The sequence below is a fragment of the Oncorhynchus kisutch genome, linkage group LG4, assembly GCF_002021735.2.
Source record: "Oncorhynchus kisutch isolate 150728-3 linkage group LG4, Okis_V2, whole genome shotgun sequence".
In the NCBI taxonomy this organism is placed as follows: Eukaryota; Metazoa; Chordata; class Actinopteri; order Salmoniformes; family Salmonidae; genus Oncorhynchus; species Oncorhynchus kisutch.
Window position 1 is genome coordinate 527962 of NC_034177.2, and position 18781 is coordinate 546742.

General features: G+C 39.4%; 1 protein-coding gene across 2 annotated transcripts in view; it reads right to left on the bottom strand.

The window, feature by feature from the left end:
- nhsa (Nance-Horan syndrome a (congenital cataracts and dental anomalies)) overlaps nucleotides 1-18781 on the bottom strand; it is an 88897-nt gene that overhangs the window by 50436 nt on the left and 19680 nt on the right. For both annotated transcript variants that reach the window (XM_031822244.1, XM_031822243.1), the window contains exon 2: nucleotides 9738-9890. In XM_031822244.1, coding sequence (XP_031678104.1) covers nucleotides 9738-9890 — 153 coding nt within the window. The remainder of the gene's footprint in view (nucleotides 1-9737; nucleotides 9891-18781) is intronic.

Below are 18781 nucleotides of genomic sequence, written 5' to 3' on the forward strand. Positions count from 1 at the left end.
TATATCTACTATATCTACTATATCAACTGTACTATATCTACTATATCAACTGTACTATATATAGTACAGTTGATAGTAGATATAGTACAGTTGATAGTAGATATAGTACAGTTGATAGTAGATCTACTATCAACTGTACTATATCTACTATCAACTGTACTATATCTACTGTACTATATCTACTATATCAACTGTACTATATCTACTGTACTATATCTACTGTACTATATCAACTGTACTATATCAACTGTACTATATCAACTGTACAATATCTACTATATCTACTATCAACTGTACTATATCTACTGTACTATATCTACTATATCAACTGTACTATATCTACTATATCTACTATATCAACTGTACTATATCTACTATATCAACTGTACTATATCTACTATATCTACTATATCAACTGTACTATATCTACTATATCTACTATATCAACTGTACTATATCTACTATATCTACTATATCAACTGTACTATATCTACTATATCAACTGTACTATATCAACTGTACTATATCTACTATATCAACTGTACTATATCTACTATCAACTGTACTATACCATACTACTGTCACCATACCTACTGTCACCATACCAACTGTACTATACTATATCAACTGTACTATATCTACTATATCTACTATATCAACTGTACTATATCTACTATATCTACTATATCAACTGTACTATATCTACTATATCAACTGTACTATATCTACTATATCAACTGTACTATATCAACTGTACTATATCTACTATATCAACTGTACTATATCTACTATCAACTGTACTATACCATACCTACTGTCACCATACCTACTGTCACCATACCTACTGCACTATATCTACTGTACTATATCTACTATATCAACTGTACTATATCTACTATATCAACTGTACTATACTATATCTACTATCAACTGTACTATACCATACCTACTGTCACCATACCTACTGTCACCATACCTATTGTACTATATCTACTGTACTATATCAACTGTACTATATCTACTATATCACTGTACTATATCTACTGTCACCATACCTATTGTACTATATCTACTGTACTATATCTACTATCAACTGTACTATATCTACTATACTATACTATATCTACTATCAACTGTACTATACCATACCTACTGTCACCATACCTACTGTCACCATACCTACTGTACTATATCTACTGTACTATATCAACTGTACTATATCTACTATATCAACTGTACTATATCTACTGTCACCATACCTACTGTCACCATACCTACTGTCACCATACCTATTGTACTATATCTACTGTACTATATCTACTATCAACTGTACTATATCTACTATATCAACTGTACTATATCTACTGTACTATACTATATCTACTATCAACTGTACTATACCATACCTACTGTCACCATACCTACTGTACTATATGTACTGTACTATATCTACTATATCAACTGTACTATATCTACTGTCACCATACCTACTGTACTATATCTACTGTCACCATACCTACTGTACTATATCTACTGTACTATATCTACTATATCAACTGTACTATATCTACTGTCACCATACCTACTGTCACCATACCTACTGTACTATATCTACTGTACTATATCTACTATATCAACTGTACTATATCTACTGTCACCATACCTACTGTCACCATACCTACTGTACTATATCTACTGTCACCATACCTACTGTCACCATACCTATTGTACTATATCTACTATACTATATCTACTGTACTATATCTACTATATCAACTGTACTATATATACAATATCAACTGTACTATATCTACTATATCTACTATATCTACTGTCACCATACCTACTGTCACCATACCTACTGTACTATATCTACTGTCACCATACCTACTGTACTATATCTACTGTACTATATCTACTATATCAACTGTACTATATCTACTGTCACCATACCTACTGTCACCATACCTACTGTACTATATCTACTGTCACCATACCTACTGTCACCATACCTATTGTACTATATCTACTGTACTATATCTACTATATCAACTGTACTATATCTACTATATCAACTGTACTATATCTACTGTACTATATCTACTATATCTACTGTACTATATCTACTATATCAACTGTACTATATATACTATATCAACTGTACTATATCTACTATATCTACTGTACTATATCTACTATATCAACTGTACTATATATACTATATCAACTGTACTATATCTACTGTACTATATCTACTATATAAACTGTACTATATATACTATATCAACTGTACTATATCTACTATATCTACTATCAACTGTACTATACCTACTGTCACCATACCTATTGTACTATATCTGTCACCATACCTACTGTCACCATACCTACTGTACTAGATCTACTGTCACCATACCTACTGTACTATATATACTGTCACCCATACCTACTGTCACCATACTGTACTATATATACTGTCACCATACCTACTGTCACCATACCTACTGTCACCATACTGTACTATATATACTGTCACCATACCTATTGTACTATATCTACTGTCACCATACCTACTGTAACCATACCTACTGTCACCATACCTACTGTCACCATACTGTACCATATCTACTGTCACCATACCTATTGTACTATATCTACTGTCACCATACCTACTGTACTAGATCTGTCACCATACCTACTGTCACCATACCTATTGTACTATAGCTACTATATCTACTGTACTATATCTACTATATCAACTGTACTATATCTACTGTCACCATACCTACTGTCACCATACTGTACTATATCTACTGTCACCATACCTATTGTACTATATCTACTGTCACCATACCTACTGTACTAGATCTACTGTCACCATACCTATTGTACTATAGCTACTATATCTACTGTACTATATCTACTATATCAACTGTACTATATCTACTGTCACCATACTGTACTATATCTACTGTCACCATACCTATTGTACTATATCTACTGTCACCATACCTACTGTACTAGATCTACTGTCACCATACCTACTGTCACCATACCTATTGTACTATAGCTACTATATCTACTGTACTATATCTACTATATCAACTGTACTATATATACTGTACTATATCTACTATCAACTGTACTATACTATATCTACTGTCACCATACTATATCTACTGTCACCATACTATATCTACTGTCACCATACTATATCTACTGTCACCATACTACTGTACTATATCTACTGTCACCATACTACTGTACTATATCTACTGTCACCATACTATATCTACTGTCACCATACTATATCTACTGTCACCATACTATATCTACTGTCACCATACTATATCTACTGTCACCATACTACTGTACTATATCTACTGTCACCATACTATATCTACTGTCACCATACTACTGCACTATATCTACTGTCACCATACTACTGCACTATATCTACTGTCACCATACTACTGCACTATATCTACTGTCACCATACTACTGCACTATATCTACTGTCACCATACTACTGCACTATATCTACTGTCACCATACTACTATACTATATCTGTCACCATACTCCTGCACTATATCTACTGTCACCATACTCCTGCACTATATCTACTGTCACCATACTACTATACTATATATGTCACCATACTCCTGCACTATATCTACTGTCACCATACTACTGCACTATATCTACTGTCACCATACTACTGCACTATATCTACTGTCACCATACTACTGCACTATATCTACTGTCACCATACTACTGCACTATATCTACTGTCACCATACTACTGCACTATATCTACTGTCACCATACTACTGCACTATATCTACTGTCACCATACTACTGTACTATCTACAGTCCCACTCACCATACTACTATATCTGTCACCATACTACTGCACTATATCTACTGTACTATCTACTGTCCCACTCACCATACTACTATATCTGTCACCATACCTACTGCACTATATCTACTGTCACCATACTACTGTACTATCTACTGTCCCACTCACCATACTACTATATCTGTCACCATACCTACTGTACTATATCTACTGTTACCATTCCTACTGTACTAGATCTACTGTCACCATACCTACTGTCACCATACCTATTGTACTATATCTACTGTCACCATACCTACTGTACTAGATCTACTGTCACCATACCTACTGTCACCATACCTATTGTACTATAGCTACTATATCTACTGTACTATATCTACTATATCAACTGTACTATATCTACTGTCACCATACCTACTGTCACCATACTGTACTATATCTACTGTCACCATACCTATTGTACTAGATCTACTGTCACCATACCTATTGTACTATAGCTACTATATCTACTGTACTATATCTACTATATCAACTGTACTATATATACTGTACTATATATACTATCAACTGTACTATACTATATCTACTATCAACTGTCACCATACTATATCTACTGTCACCATACTATATCTACTGTCACCATACTATATCTACTGTCACCATACTATATCTACTGTCACCATACTATATCTACTGTCACCATACTATATCTACTGTCACCATACTATATCTACTGTCACCATACTATATCTACTGTCACCATACTACTATACTATATCTACTGTCACCATACTATATCTACTGTCGCCATACTACTGTACTATATCTACTGTCACCATACTACTGTACTATATCTACTGTCACCATACTATATCTACTGTCACCATACTACTGTACTATATCTACTGTCACCATACTACTGTACTATATCTACTGTCACCATATTATATCTACTGTCACCATACTACTGTACTATATCTACTGTCACCATACTATATCTACTGTCACCATACTATATCTACTGTCACCATACTATATCTACTGTCACCATACTATATCTACTGTCACCATACTACTGTCCTATATCTACTGTCACATATCTACTGTCACCATACTATACCTACTGTCACCATACTACTGCACTATATCTACTGTCACCATACTACTATACTATATCTGTCACCATACTACTGCACTATATCTACTGTCACCATACTACTGCACTATATCTACTGTCACCATACTACTGCACTATATCTACTGTCACCATACTACTGCACTATATCTACTGTCCCATACTACTGCACTATATCTACTGTCACCATACTACTGCACTATATCTACTGTCACCATACTACTATACTATATCTGTCACCATACTCCTACACTATATCTACTGTCACCATACCTACTGTACTAGATCTACTGTCACCATACCTACTGTCACCATACCTATTGTACTATATCTACTGTCACCATACCTACTGTACTAGATCTACTGTCACCATACCTACTGTCACCATACCTATTGTACTATAGCTACTATATCTACTGTACTATATCTACTATATCAACTGTACTATATCTACTGTCACCATACCTACTGTCACCATACTGTACTATATCTACTGTCACCATACCTATTGTACTATATCTACTGTCACCATACCTACTGTACTAGATCTACTGTCACCATACCTACTGTCACCATACCTATTGTACTATAGCTACTATATCTACTGTACTATATATACTGTACTATATATACTGTACTATATCTACTATCAACTGTACTATACTATATCTACTATCAACTGTACTATACTATACCTACTGTCACCATACTATACCTACTGTCACCATACTATATCTACTGTCACCATACTATATCTACTGTCACCATACTATATCTACTGTCACCATACTATATCTACTGTCACCATACTATATCTACTGTCACCATACTACTATACTATATCTACTGTCACCATACTATATCTACTGTCACCATACTACTGTACTATATCTACTGTCACCATACTACTGTACTATATCTACTGTCACCATACTATATCTACTGTCACCATACTACTGTACTATATCTACTGTCACCATACTACTGTACTATATCTACTGTCACCATACTATATCTACTGTCACCATACTACTGTACTATATCTACTGTCACCATACTACTATACTATATCTACTGTCACCATACTATATCTACTGTCACCATACTATATCTACTGTCACCATACTACTGTACTATATCTACTGTCACCATACTACTGTACTATATCTACTGTCACCATACTACTATACTATATCTACTGTCACCATACTATATCTACTGTCACCATACTATATCTACTGTCACCATACTACTGTACTATATCTACTGTCACCATACTACTGTACTATATCTACTGTCACCATACTATATCTACTGTCACCATACTACTGTACTATATCTACTGTCACCATACTACTATACTATATCTACTGTCACCATACTATATCTACTGTCACCATACTATATCTACTGTCACCATACTACTGTACTATATCTACTGTCACCATACTATATCTACTGTCACCATACTACTGCACTATATCTACTGTCACCATACTACTATACTATATCTACTGTCACCATACTACTATACTATATCTGTCACCATACTACTGCACTATATCTACTGTCACCATACTACTGCACTATATCTACTGTCACCATACTACTGCACTATATCTACTGTCACCATACTACTGCACTATATCTACTGTCACCATACTACTATACTATATCTGTCACCATACTCCTGCACTATATCTACTGTCACCATACTACTATACTATATCTACTGTCACCATACTACTGCACTATATCTACTGTCACCATACTACTGCACTATATCTACTGTCACCATACTACTGCACTATATCTACTGTCACCATACTACTGCACTATATCTACTGTCACCATACTACTGCACTATATCTACTGTCACCATACTACTGCACTATATCTACTGTCACCATACTACTATACTATATCTGTCACCATACTCCTGCACTATATCTACTGTCACCATACTACTGTACTATATCTACTGTCACCATACTACTATACTATATATGTCACCATACTCCTGCACTATATCTACTGTCACCATACTACTGCACTATATCTACTGTCACCATACTACTGTACTATATCTGTCACCATACTACTGCACTATATCTACTGTCACCATACTACTGTACTATCTACTGTCCCACTCACCATACTACTATATCTGTCACCATACTACTGCACTATATCTACTGTCACCATACTACTGTACTATCTACTGTCCCACTCACCATACTACTATATCTGTCACCATACCTACTGTACTATATCTACTGTCACCATACTATATCTACTGTCACCATACTATATCTACTGTCACCATACTACCATACTATATCTACTGTCACCATACTACTGTACTATATCTACTGTCACCATACTACTATACTATATCTACTGTCACCATACTATATCCACTGTCACCATACTACCATACTATATCTACTGTCACCATACTATATCTACTGTCACCATACTATATCTACTGTCACCATACTATATCTACTGTCACCATACTATATCTACTGTCACCATACTATATCTACTGTCACCATACTATATCTACTGTCACCATACTATATCTACTGTCACCATACTATATCTACTGTCACCATACTATATCTACTGTCACCATACTATATCTACTGTCACCATACTACCATACTATATCTACTGTCACCATACTACTGTACTATATCTACTGTCACCATACTACTATACTATATCTACTGTCACCATACTATATCTACTGTCACCATACTATATCTACTGTCACCATACTACTATACTATATCTACTGTCACCATACTATATCTACTGTCACCATACTATATCTACTGTCACCATACTATATCTACTGTCACCATACTATATCTACTGTCACCATACTATATCTACTGTCACCATACTACTATACTATATCTACTGTCACCATACTACTGTACTATATCTACTGTCACCATACTACTGTACTATATCTACTGTCACCATACTACTATACCTACTGTCACCATACTACTATACTATATCTACTGTCACCATACTACTATATCTACTGTCACCATACTACTGTACTATATCTACTGTCACCATACTATATCTACTGTCACCATACTACTGTACTATATCTACTGTCACCATACTACTGTACTATATCTACTGTCACCATACTACTATACTATATCTGTCACCATACTACTATATCTGTCACCATACTACCATACTATATCTGTCACCATACTACCATACTATATCTGTCACCATACTACCATACTATATCTGTCACCATACTACATCTACTGTCACCATACTACTATACTACATCTACTGTCACCATACTACTATACTACATCTACTGTCACCATACTACTATACTACATCTACTGTCACTATATCTACTGTCACCATACTACTGTACTGTATATAGTGTACTATATCTACTGTCACCATACTGTACTATATCTGTCACCATACTACATCTACTGTACCTACTGTCACCATACTGCTGTACTATATCTGAGTGAGGTGTTTCTATTGATCCACTAGATGGCACTTGTATGTTACTTCCTACAAACAGGAGATTCAGACCTTTACTGCCTGACGCAAAATGACACGCACGAAAACACTCTGAAAATAAAATACATTTCACAGACAACACCTGTACACCTGTAGCACACGCTCCAGCAGGTATATCTCTCTAGTCACCCCCAAAACCAATTCTTTCTTTGGCCGCCTCTCCTTCCAGTTCTCTGCTGCCAATGACTGGAATGAACTACAAAAATCTCTGAAACTGGAAACACTTATCTCCCTCACTAGCTTTAAGCACCAACTGTCAGAGCAGCTCATAGATTACTGCACCTGTACATAGCCCACCTATAATTTAGCCCAAACAACTACCTCTTTCCCAACTGTATTTCATTTATTTATTTATTTTGCTCCTTTGCACCCCATTATTTTTATTTCTACCTTGCACATTCTTCCATTGCAAAACTACCATTCCAGTGTTTTACTTGCTATATTGTATTTACTTTGCCACCATGGCCTTTTTTGCCTTTACCTCCCTTATCTCACCTCATTTGCTCACATCGTATATAGACTTGTTTATACTGTATGATTGACTGTATGTTTGTTTTACTCCATGTGTAACTCTGTGTCGTTGTATCTGTCGAACTGCTTTGCTTTATCTTGGCCAGGTCGCAATTGTAAATGAGAACTTGTTCTCAACTTGCCTACCTGGTTAAATAAAGGTGTTCTCAACTTGCCTACCTGGTTAAATAAAGGTGTTCTCAACTTGCCTACCTGGTTAAATAAAGGTGTTCTCAACTTGCCTACCTGGTTAAATAAAGGTGTTCTCAACTTGCCTACCTGGTTAAATAAAGGTGTTCTCAACTTGCCTACCTGGTTAAATAAAGGTGTTCTCAACTTGCCTACCTGGTTAAATAAAGGTGTTCTCAACTTGCCTACCTGGTTAAATAAAGGTGTTCTCAACTAGCCTACCTGGTTAAATAAAGGTGTTCTCAACTAGCCTACCTGGTTAAATAAAGGTGAAATAAAATAAATAAATAACAAGCAAAGACAAAAGTAGAGTGGAGGAGCGTAGAGAGATGTCATGTAATATTAGATGATTGGTTAATTGCTACTGACTGAACGATGTTTGCTGCTTAAGACCTAACTTCTGTGCAATGTGTGCGTGTGTCCGGTTGCGTGTTAGTGCTGTTATCGTGTGTGCGTGCGTGTACCTCTGTGGCTGGCCCTGAGGCCCTGCTGTGCAGTGCGGTGCAGCTCCTGGAGACATGGTGGTCTGGTGGAGGGCAGGAACACATTCCTCTGGAGGAGCCATGGAGACACGTAGTGGTCTGATAACTTACACTCTACATCCAGGTCTGATACCGCTGTGGAGTGGAGGGGGGTGAGATGCATGAGAACAGGAGAATGGGTGGTGTTTAGGCAGAGCAGGGTTCCGAATGATCTGTGTGAAACCATTGAGGTGAAACGCTCCATGAGTTCTGTGAACATAAGGACTACCAGAGAAAAAAAATGAACTCTGCGTGACACGACCTAGTCTACCAGCTAACCCACACGACCTAGTCTACCAGCTAACCCACACGACCTAGTCTACCAGCTAACCCACACGACCTAGTCTACCAGCTAACCCACACGACCTAGTCTACCAGCTAACCCACACGACCTAGTCTACCAGCTAACCCACACGACCTGGTCTACCACTGGTTTCCAACAGTAACTCGAATCAATCTCAACCTACATACAATAGTGGAGTTATTAGGCTTTAGAACCATGCTACTGCTACAGAGCGGTATATAACCAGGCTAGCCTGACGCTACTGCTACAGAGCAGTATATAACCAGGCTAGCCTGACGCTACAGCTACAGAGCGGTATATAACCAGGCTAGCCTGACGCTACAGCTACAGAGCGGTATATACCAGGCTAGCCTGACGCTACAGAGCAGTATATAACCAGGCTAGCCTGACGCTACAGAGCAGTATATAACCAGGCTAGCCTGACGCTACAGAGCAGTATATAACCAGGCTAGCCTGACGCTACTGCTACAGAGATTTGAAAGTACAGCAATATAAAATGAAGTGTCATGCACGATATTCCTGTAATAATTCTGGTCATGCTATGGTATTGATGATACAGTAGGTTAGCCTAGTGGTAGCCTAGTGGTTAGAGTGTTGGACTAGTAATCGAAAGGTTGCAAGTTCGAATCCCCGAGCTGACAAGGTACAAATCTGTCGTTCTGCCCCCTGAGCAGGCAGTTAACCCACTGTTCCTAGGCAGTCATTGAAAATAAGAATTTGTTCTTAACTGACTTGCCTGGTTAAATAAAGGTAAAATAAAAAATTAAATAAAAAATATACACCTACCGACTTTCAAAACATAGGATCTGTAGAAAGTCATGGTATTAAGATGCCATGAAATCAACCACATATTGTAACTGGTCCAAGGTATTGTCTATTGTGTTATTGTTTTATTGTATACACAGCCAGATTAAAGCCAGGCAGGGATTTCAGTTTGAATTCAATCCCCTCTGATTCCAGGGATTTGACCCAGAATGGGACCATGTAGATTATGACTGGCCCTTATGTCTAGAACATGCTGTTTGCTTTGTTTCTCTGAATCATTGACATTTCTTCACAGTCTGCATTTCACAGAATTAGAAAGAGGTTCTACTTCAATTTCGATGACCTATATTTCTTATTCAGTGTAGCCGGGCATGACAAGGCAGATATTTGAATAACAACAAATATGACAGGTGGCCAGGGTCAGTTACTGTCCTAGAATACAAAAGATGTAGAAGCACTGGGGGTGGTGCTAACACTGAATAATACCATATACACCCCCCCCCCCCCCCCCCCCCCCCCCCGGCTGGGAAGAGCCAAGGGGCACCATAGACAGAAGTATGTCACCAGCAGCAGATCCCCTAAAGCAGATTAGTAGTAGAGGGAGCAGGGTGGGCTACGGGACAAACAGGGTGGGCTACGGGACAAACAGGGTGGGCAGTGGAGTGGGCAGGTTGGGCTACGGGACAAACAGGGTGGGCTACGGGACAAACAGGGTGGGCTACGGGACAAACAGGGTGGGCTACGGGACAAACAGGGTGGGCAGTGGAGCGGGCAGGTTGGGCTACGGGACAAACAGGGTGGGCTACGGGACAAACAGGGTAGGCTACGGTACAAACAGGGTGGGCTACGGGACAAACAGGGTGGGCTACGGGACAAACAGGGTGGGCTACGGGACAAACAGGGTGGGCAGTGGAGTGGGCAGGTTGGGCTATGGGACAAACAGGGTGGGCTACGGGACAAACAGGGTGGGCTACGGGACAAACAGGGTGGGCAGTGGAGCGGGCAGGTTGGGCTACGGGACAAACAGGGTGGGCTACGGGACAAACAGGGTGGGCAGTGGAGCGGGCAGGTTGGCGGTGGGCAGGGTTAGCGGTGGAGCGGGCAGGTTGGGCTTTTAGCAGAGAAGCATATTTATTTTATTTAAAAAAAATAACCAACCAGTCACAATGATACAGACAAGAGTCCTGCTTAGATATGCAGAAAAATATTACAATGTAACCCTAACCATTGGTTTAAATGTAATCTGGCACCTTATGATAATATCAGGATATTTGTGATGACGCTATTATTTAGGTAACTGCCAAAATAAAAAGGAAACACTTGAGTAAATGAGGGATACAAATCATATTGAAAGCCGGTGATTCCACACAGGTTTGGTTCCTAAGTTAATTTAGCAATTAACATCCCATCATGCTCAGGGTCATGTACTGTATAAAAATGCCCAGTTGCCTATTATTTAGGCTTCCATGGCTAGAACAGATCTCAGTGACTTTGAAAGAGGAGTCTCAAAAGGAGCATAGGGAGTTTAAAAGGGTGTCAATCACCATATCTCAACCCAATTGAATAACTTATGAGAGATTCTGGACTGGTGCCTGAGACAGCGTTTTCCACCACCTTCATCAAAACACCAAATGATGGAATTTCATGTTGAAGAATCGTGTCGCATCCCTCCAATTAAATTCCAGACCCTTGTAGAATTTATGCCAAGGCGCATTGAAGCGGTTCTGGCTCGTGGTGGTCCAACACTTTATTAAAGACACTTTATATTGGAATGTCCTTTATTTTGGCAGTTACCTGCAATGATGTGCGTTATGATCCAAGGATGTACGACTAGAAACCCAGGATTGCCGATACCATATTCTACCCATGGAGGCCACCGGTCAGCCATAATGGCACTCCTCAGAAAAGCAGTCCTACATTTAATTTAATCTAGTGTGTATATAAAACATTGGTTATGAGCCCATGTGCTGTGTTGTAATTTGGATGTATTGTCCTAAGCATGTTAGTGCAGTATATTGAGAAGTGTGATTTACAAGTCAGAATGACACCCTCATTAAAATGACAATAGAGCAGGAAAGGTACAGTGTGCTTGGATAACCTATGTAGAAAATGATTTTTTTTAAATGTACATCTGCATAATGATTATGGCTCTACATTGCAGGAAAAGCGGTTTGTTTTTCTGTACACTGAATTCGCCATCCACCCTCACATATTTTGTTCCACTAAAATAATGGGTGCATGACTCCCCTGGTTGAGAGGACAGAGCGGGCTACAGGGTGAGAGAGGAGAGAGATCCATCTGGAGAGATCCATCTGAGCTAGACTCCATTCCGGTGTTGTAGTACTCGAGTCCGGTCTCGAGCCTACAAATTGAGCGTCTCGGACTTGACTCGGTGTCAGACAGTGAGGACTTGGTCTTGCCTAGGTGTAATTTCATCCCTAGACCAGCGGAGTAAAAAAATAAAAAATGATCAGCATTCAGTCAGTGCATTAAACCCTAACATATATACACTCCTTTCATGAAACATGAATACAGTATCTTAACAGCTTTTAGATCTATTATAGACATGTTAGTACAGTGGAGAACCTACAGGCCTTCAGGGGTGAACCTACAGGCCTTCAGGGGTGAACCTACAGGCCTTCAGGGGTGAACCTACAGGCCTTCAGGGGTGAACCTACAGGCCTTCAGGGGTGAACCTACAGGCCTTCAGGGGTGAACCTACAGGCCTTCAGGGGTGAACCTACAGGCCTTCAGGGGTGAACCTACAGGCCTTCAGGGAGAGGCAAGTGGAAGGGGAAGAAAGTAAGGAACTTGTCTGTCGGCCATGCATTAAAGACAGATTGGTTAAAGAAAATTGTGACCGGTTAAATATTTTTATTTTATTTGAGCCAACTCTGCAAATAGCAATACTGTGTGATTTGAAGTCAAATTGATCAATAATAAAATTAACTTTTTGGCTAAAAGTGTTACATTTACAAAACTGTAGAAACAAATGAGAATATAAAAAGTTCATAACTTCTGTGAAACATCACAGCACAGTTGAAAAATATATGGCAAATAGAAATCCAATATGGATGGTGTTATGCCCTCAGACGAACCATCAAACAAGCAAAGCGTCAATACAGGATTAAGATTTAATCCTACTACACCGGCTCTGACGCTCGTCGGATGTGGCAGGGCTTAAAAACAATCACGGACTAGAAAGGGAAACCCAGACTCTAGACGTGAGCCTACAGTGGTCCCTCCTTAAGTTGTGTCACACCTTGCGTGCTGCCTCGGCATTCTGTGGCACATTGTTTAATTCTCAGCCATTCTTTCTGTAACTGCACATTATTACTAGTTTGACCGCCAGAGGGCATCTTTGAGAAGCATTTGATAGTATTCTGTACTGGCATTACCAGAGAATTGAAAACCTTTTTGTAATAAGTGTTTGGGATTGATTTCAATAAATTCGGCTTAATTAAAATTTGATTAATATTATGGTGTTTCTATTCAGAGAAAAACGAAACCCTCACGCTGTACAATGGATTCTGAATTGTTTGCCTTAAGACAACTTTGTTCCAATATTTCTGTAAATCAGTGATATTTATTCCCATAGTAATTCGTTATGGATCCATAACTAAATCAACATCTATTTTGAAAGCATATTTTTTTATCATTATTTTATTAACGAAATGTGTTTGTTTATTAGGCTACTGTGTATTCTACAATAAATACTGTAGTAAAACATGGGAAAGTGACCAATTCCTTACATTTTTTTTTTAAACCTTTATTTCACTAGGTAAATCAGTTAAGAACAAATTCTTATTTCCAATGACGGCCTAGGAACAACTGCCTTGTTCAGGGGCAGAACGATGATTTGTACCTTGTCAGCTCCGGGATTCGAACTTGCAACCTTTCGGTTACTAGCCCAACACTCTAACCACTAGGCTACCCCATATGGGAGAGCAGGCCATGTCTGCACTACAGAATGCGGGGCAAGTGGGAGACCAAGGTTCAAATCCCCGTAGGCTGTCCTTGTAAATAAGAATTTGTTCTTAACCTCGAAGCTAGGGGGCAGAATTTTAACTTTTGGATAAATAGCATCCCCAATTTCAACTTCCTGCTACTCATGCCAAGATTATAAGATATGCATATTATTCATAGATTTGGATAGAAAAGTTTCTAAAACTGTTTGAATCATGTCTGAGTATAACAGAACGTATGTAGCAGGCAAAACCCAGAGGACTAACTGTTCAGGGAACAGAGAGAGGGGGGGGGAGAAAAGATTCTGAACAGTTAGTCCTCGGGGTTTTGCCTGCTACATAAGTTCTGTTTAGAGTCAATTGGAGGTGTACCTGTGGATGTATTTCAAGGCCTACCTTCAAACACCATGCTTCTTTGCTTGACATCATGGGAAAATGAAAAGAAAATCAGCAAAGACCTCAGGAAAAAGAAATTGTTGACCTCCACAAGTCTGGTTCATCCTTGGAAGCAATTTCCAAATGCCTGAAGTTACCACGCAGCCATGATACCGCTCAGGAAGGAGAAACATTGTCTCCTAGAGATGAACGTATGTGCGAAAAGTGCAAATCAATCCCAGAACAGCAGCAAAAGGACCTTGTGAAAATGCTGGAGGAAACAGGTACAAAAGTATCTATATCCACAGTAAAACAAGTCCTATAGCGACAGATCCTGAAAGGCCACTCAGCAAAGAAGAAGCCACTGCTCCAAAACCGCCATAAAAAAAGTCAGATTACAGTTTGGAACTGCACATGGGGACAAAGATCATACTTTTTTGGAGAAATGTCCTCTGGTCTGATGAAACAAAAATAGAACCTTTTGGCCATCGTTATGTTTGGAGGACAAAGGGGAGGCTTGCAAGCTAACTGCTAGCTTGTTTAGCCCCGGTCCGCTAACTTCTACCTTGTTTAGCCCCGGCCTACTAACTGTTAGCACAGGCCTGCTAACCGTCTGAATCGCCGCGTCCCAAACACTCACTGGACCCATATTTACTTTCAATCTCTTTTCGATTTAATTTGTTTATACCTTCCGGTAACCTGCCTCACCCAATGTGATACGGAATCGCTATTATTTTTACATTTTTTAGAACACACTCAAGAACCTCCAGAAGCTAACCAGCTAACTAGCTACATGCTATTTAGTCATTGTTAGCAACTGCTAGCGGCTTTTACCTTACCCTCTGCACAGCCAGCCAGTTTTTTTAAACTGGATAATACTCGCCAGTCCAGCTTCCCTGCCCCATCCACCGCTGCCCCCTGGACACTGATCACTTGGCTACATAGCTGATGCATGCTGGACTGTCCATTAATCACGGTACTCCATTCTGCTTGTTTATGTTTTATCCGTCGGCCCCAGCCGCACTCAGGCTCTGTGTTAACACTAAGACTCATATCAAACATCTCCAATCGAAAATCAAATCAAGAGTCGGCTTTCTATTCTGCAACAAAGCCTCCTTCACTCACGCCGCCAAACTTACCCTAGTAAAACTGACTATCCTACCGATCCTCGACTTCGGCGATGTCATCTACAAAATTGCTTCCAACACTCTACTCAGCAAACTGGGTGCAGTTTATCACAGTGCCATCCGTTTTGTCACTAAAGCACCTTATACCACCCACCACTGCGACTTGTATGCTCTAGTCGGCTGGCCCTCGCTACATATTCGTCGCCAGACCCACTGGCTCCAGGTCATCTACAAGTCCGTGCTAGGTAAAGCTCCGCCTTATCTCAGCTCACTGGTCACAATGGCAACACCCATCCGTAGCACGCGCTCCAGCAGGTGTATCTCACTGATCATCCCTAAAGCCAACACCTCATTTGGCCGCCTTTCGTTCCAGTTCCCTGCTGCCTGTGACTGGAACGATTTGCAAAAATCGCTGAAGTTGGAGACTTTTTATCTCCCTCACCAACTTCAAGCATCTGCTATCTGAGCAGTTAACCGATCGCTGCAGCTGTACATAGTCCATCTGTAAATAGCCCACCCATTTTTACCTACCTCATCCCCATACTGTATTTATTTACTTTTATGCTCTTTTGCACACCAATATCTACCTGTACATTACCATCTGATCATTTATCACTCCAGTGTTATTAATCTGCAAAATTGTAATTATTCGCCTACCACCTCATGCCTTTTGCACACAATGTATATAGACTACCTTTTTTCTACTGTGTTATTGACTTGTTAATTGTTTACTCCATGTGTAACTCTGTGTTGTCTATTCACACTGCTATGCTTTATCTTGGCCAGGTCGCAGTTGCAAATGAGAACTTGTTCTCAACTAGCCTACCTGGTTAAATAAAAGGTGAAATAAAAATAAAAAAAATTTAAAAGCCGAAGAACACCATCCCAACCGTGAAGCGCGGGGGTGGCAGCAGCATGTTGTGGGGTGCTTTGCTGCAGGAGGGACTGGTGCAAGTCAGAAAATAGATGGCATCATGAGGGCGGAAAATGATGTGTCTTCCAAATGGACAATGAGCCCAAGCATACTTCCAAAGCTGTGGCAAAATGGCTAAACCTCTGGGATATTTGGGACGGTAGCATCCCACCTGGCAAAAGCCAGAGAAAATGAAAATAAATTCCTATAAAAATCTAACTTTCATGAAATCACACATGCAAGATAGCAAATTAAAGCTACACTTGTTGTGAATCAACATGTCAACATGTCAGATTCCAAAAAGGCTCTTTGGCAAAAGCAAACAATGCTATTATCTGAGGATAGCACCATAGTAAACAAAGAGAGAGAAGCATAGTTCAACCCTGCAGGAGCGACACAAAACACAGAAATAAAAATACAATTCATGCCTTACCTTTGACGAGCTTCTTTTGTTGGCACTCCAATATGTCCCATAAATGTCACAAATGGTCCTTTTGTTTGATTAATTCCGTCGATATATAAATCTCTGTTTATTTGGCGCGTTTGATCCAGAAAAACACTGGTTCCAACTTACGACAAAATATCGCAAAAGTTACCTGTAAACTTTGCCAAAACATTTCAAACTACTTTTGTAATACAACTGTAGGTATTTTTATGTAAATAAATCAATCAATTGAAGACGGGATGATCTGTGTTCAATACAGGAGGAAAACAAAACTGTAGCTAGCTTTCTGGTCACGCGCCGCTATCTAACAGTACACTTCAAGTGACCCTCGTTCAAGATTGCCATACTTCATTACACAAAGGAAAAAACAACCAATTTCTAAAGACTGTTGACATCCAGTGGAAGCGATGGGAACTGCAAGAAGGTCCCTTAGAAATCTGGATTCCCACCGAAAACACATTGAAGAGTGTTTTTGTTGTGGAGGTCAATCTCAATGGTTTGTCCCCTGGGTTTCGCCTGCTAAATAAGTTCTGTTATACACTCACCAATGTCTTACTCACGTCGGCCACAGATAAGGAGAGCCCACAGTCCTTTGTAGTTGGCCGTGTCGGTGGTATTGTGTTATCCTCAAAGCAGGCAAAAAGTGGTTTAGCTTATCCAGAAGCAAGACTGTAAGCAACGTGGCTGGTTTTCCCTTTGTAGTTGTGATTATCTGAAGTCCCTGGCACATACGTCTCGTGTCGGAGCCGTTGAATTGCGACTTCACCTTGTCCTGACGTTTTGCCTGTGATGTACGGAGGGAATAACTATACCGTTTGTATTCGGCCATATTCCCAGTCACCTTAGCCATGGTTAAATGCAGTGGTTCGTGCTTTCAGTTTTGTGAATGCTGCCATCGATCCATGGTTTCTGGTTTGGGTAGGTTTAATAGTCGGTGGGCACAAAATCTCCTATACATTTCCTGATAAACTCAGTCACCGTATTCGTCGATATTATTCCCAGAGGCTACTCAGAACATAGCCCCGTCTGCGGAATCAAAACAATCTTGAAGCATTGGTCAGACCAGCTTTGAATAGTCCGTAGCTCGGGTACT